The sequence below is a fragment of the Penaeus chinensis genome, chromosome 28 (assembly GCF_019202785.1).
Source record: "Penaeus chinensis breed Huanghai No. 1 chromosome 28, ASM1920278v2, whole genome shotgun sequence".
NCBI lineage: Eukaryota > Metazoa > Arthropoda > Malacostraca > Decapoda > Penaeidae > Penaeus > Penaeus chinensis.
In genome coordinates, this window is record NC_061846.1 from 9,166,217 (window position 1) to 9,168,216 (window position 2,000).

General features: G+C 41.9%; 1 protein-coding gene across 2 annotated transcripts in view; it reads left to right on the forward strand.

The window, feature by feature from the left end:
• The window catches only part of LOC125040091 (4-galactosyl-N-acetylglucosaminide 3-alpha-L-fucosyltransferase FUT6-like), an 8,232-nt gene extending 6,661 nt beyond the window's left edge, over positions 1 to 1,571 (forward strand). For both annotated transcript variants that reach the window (XM_047634586.1, XM_047634585.1), the window contains exons 3-4: positions 179 to 321; positions 1,161 to 1,571. In XM_047634586.1, coding sequence (XP_047490542.1) covers positions 179 to 321; positions 1,161 to 1,479 — 462 coding nt within the window. In that variant the 3' untranslated portion in view covers positions 1,480 to 1,571. The remainder of the gene's footprint in view (positions 1 to 178; positions 322 to 1,160) is intronic.
• The last annotated feature ends 429 nt before the right edge of the window (positions 1,572 to 2,000 follow it).

Sequence of the window (2,000 nt, forward strand, 5' to 3'; positions counted from 1 at the left end):
CATTTTTCCAGGATATCATTAGAAGGACATATTAGAAAATATAGAAATATGACGCCTCTACAGGATTCATGACATACCTTCAGCCTGATGTAAATATCTACCTAATCCCACGCAAATAAGTGTAATTTGATTAATGCTCTCTTGACAGTTTTTTTATTATAAGTTGAGCTTCTGCCAGGTCTGGTGGAATGCGCTGGAGAAGAAGGCAGTCCCGGTGGTGATGGGGGGGCGGGCGGACGACTACCGGCGGATGCTGCCTCCCGATTCCTTCGTCCACGTGGATGACTTCGAGACGCCCGAGGACCTCGCCAAATACCTTAAGTGCGTTGGGTTGTTTTCTCCTTTGTTCCTATATTTTAGTTTTTTTTTATGCTTTGGATGTACATGTACACATAAGACTTTGTGGAGGAAAGCGTGTAAACTGTAGGTATACGGAGTTTGGATTCGAGAAGGTCACTTCAGGGGCGGTCTAACGAGTGTTTGCTCAACGTTAAGTTAAATTCAATTTTCTCTTCCCTCGTCGACCGAGTTCGCTTATTCTACTTCTTGGTCGGAAATGGAAGCGGACGATATGTATCGTTTGTAAATCGGCAAAGCGGACATGGGCAAGAGTGTAGTCTGGCAAGAACAAAATACCCAAATACATAAATAATAATAATCATGTATATTTCAATTAATGTGATATTCAAATAGATGTTGCATCTTATATCCTTATATTTCTTCAAGTGTTTGTTATTTTCACATGTTAATCTATTTGAAAGTATCTATGATGTCTTGCAAGTTCCTTAAAGGAGCTTGCCTACATTATGATACCATGTTTGTTGCTGAAATCGAGGGCACGAGCGATGCCACTAGGGTAACTTCGAATAACGTATCATTTCACAAACTGTTGCTGTAAAAAACGCTTATGTAATTGTGCCTTTAGGCCTGACATGTAGTGTCTATAAAAAGCTTTTCTCGCTTGACGTCACTTGGTGTTAATCCAGGAGATTCGCGCTGAAAATATACTATAAAATGGCGCTTGAGTTAAAACACACACACACACACACACACACACACAAACACACACACAAACATGACTGCCGCGATGGTCCAATGACTAGAATTCCCCGTCGCGGCGGTCGTAAAAATGCCTGTGAACCCCTTCTTCCCTCTGCCAGATTCCTTGATTCAAACCGGGAGGCGTACATGAAGTACCACCAGTGGAGACACCAGTACAAGGTCGTACAAGAGCACGGTTACTTCGGGGCGCCCATTTACCACTACTGCCGCATCTGCGAGGCCCTCAACTACAACGACCGCACGCCCAAGACATACAACGACCTGGAGGCCTTCTGGGGCAAGAAGCAGCAGTGCCACCCCCCACGTGGCCAGAGCGCCTCGAGAGGGCAGCCCGAGACAGGAAAGCTTGAAGGCGCGAAAAGTTATTGTTATTGCTATTGCCTTGTCCCTGGTCACGTGACACTACAGTTCGAATAGAGAAGAAACTGAAAACAATACATAGTTATTGTGTTCCTTTTGGTATCTCATATGTGATTATATTTATGAAAAAATAGGTCCTATTTTTTGTATTCACCTGTTTTTCCTTATCACGTTATCAAGAAAAAAATAGGATATTAGGAGCACTTCACAACATAAGATATATTGATGTATTGATTTTTTAATGCACTGTAATATTTAGTTCCTGACTTCAGACTCTACCCTTATCATATCAAGAAATTGAATAAAACGGTAACTCCATTCCAATCAATGACGTAAATAAGGTATTACGCAGAGGCCTCATATCTTTCATAGTTGTCACAGGCAATTATGAAAGACGCCATGCGATATGCCATGATGTTAATGACGCAGTTTGGACGAAAAGGCAAATTCTAGTGAATGCTCAGGAGTAGCCCCATGTGGACACTCGAAGTATAAAGTTTGAATCGCAAATTTTCATGAAGTGTGCCCATTGGCTATATTTTTTGCTATATGAAGAATTAGGAGTAATTCTGCAGATT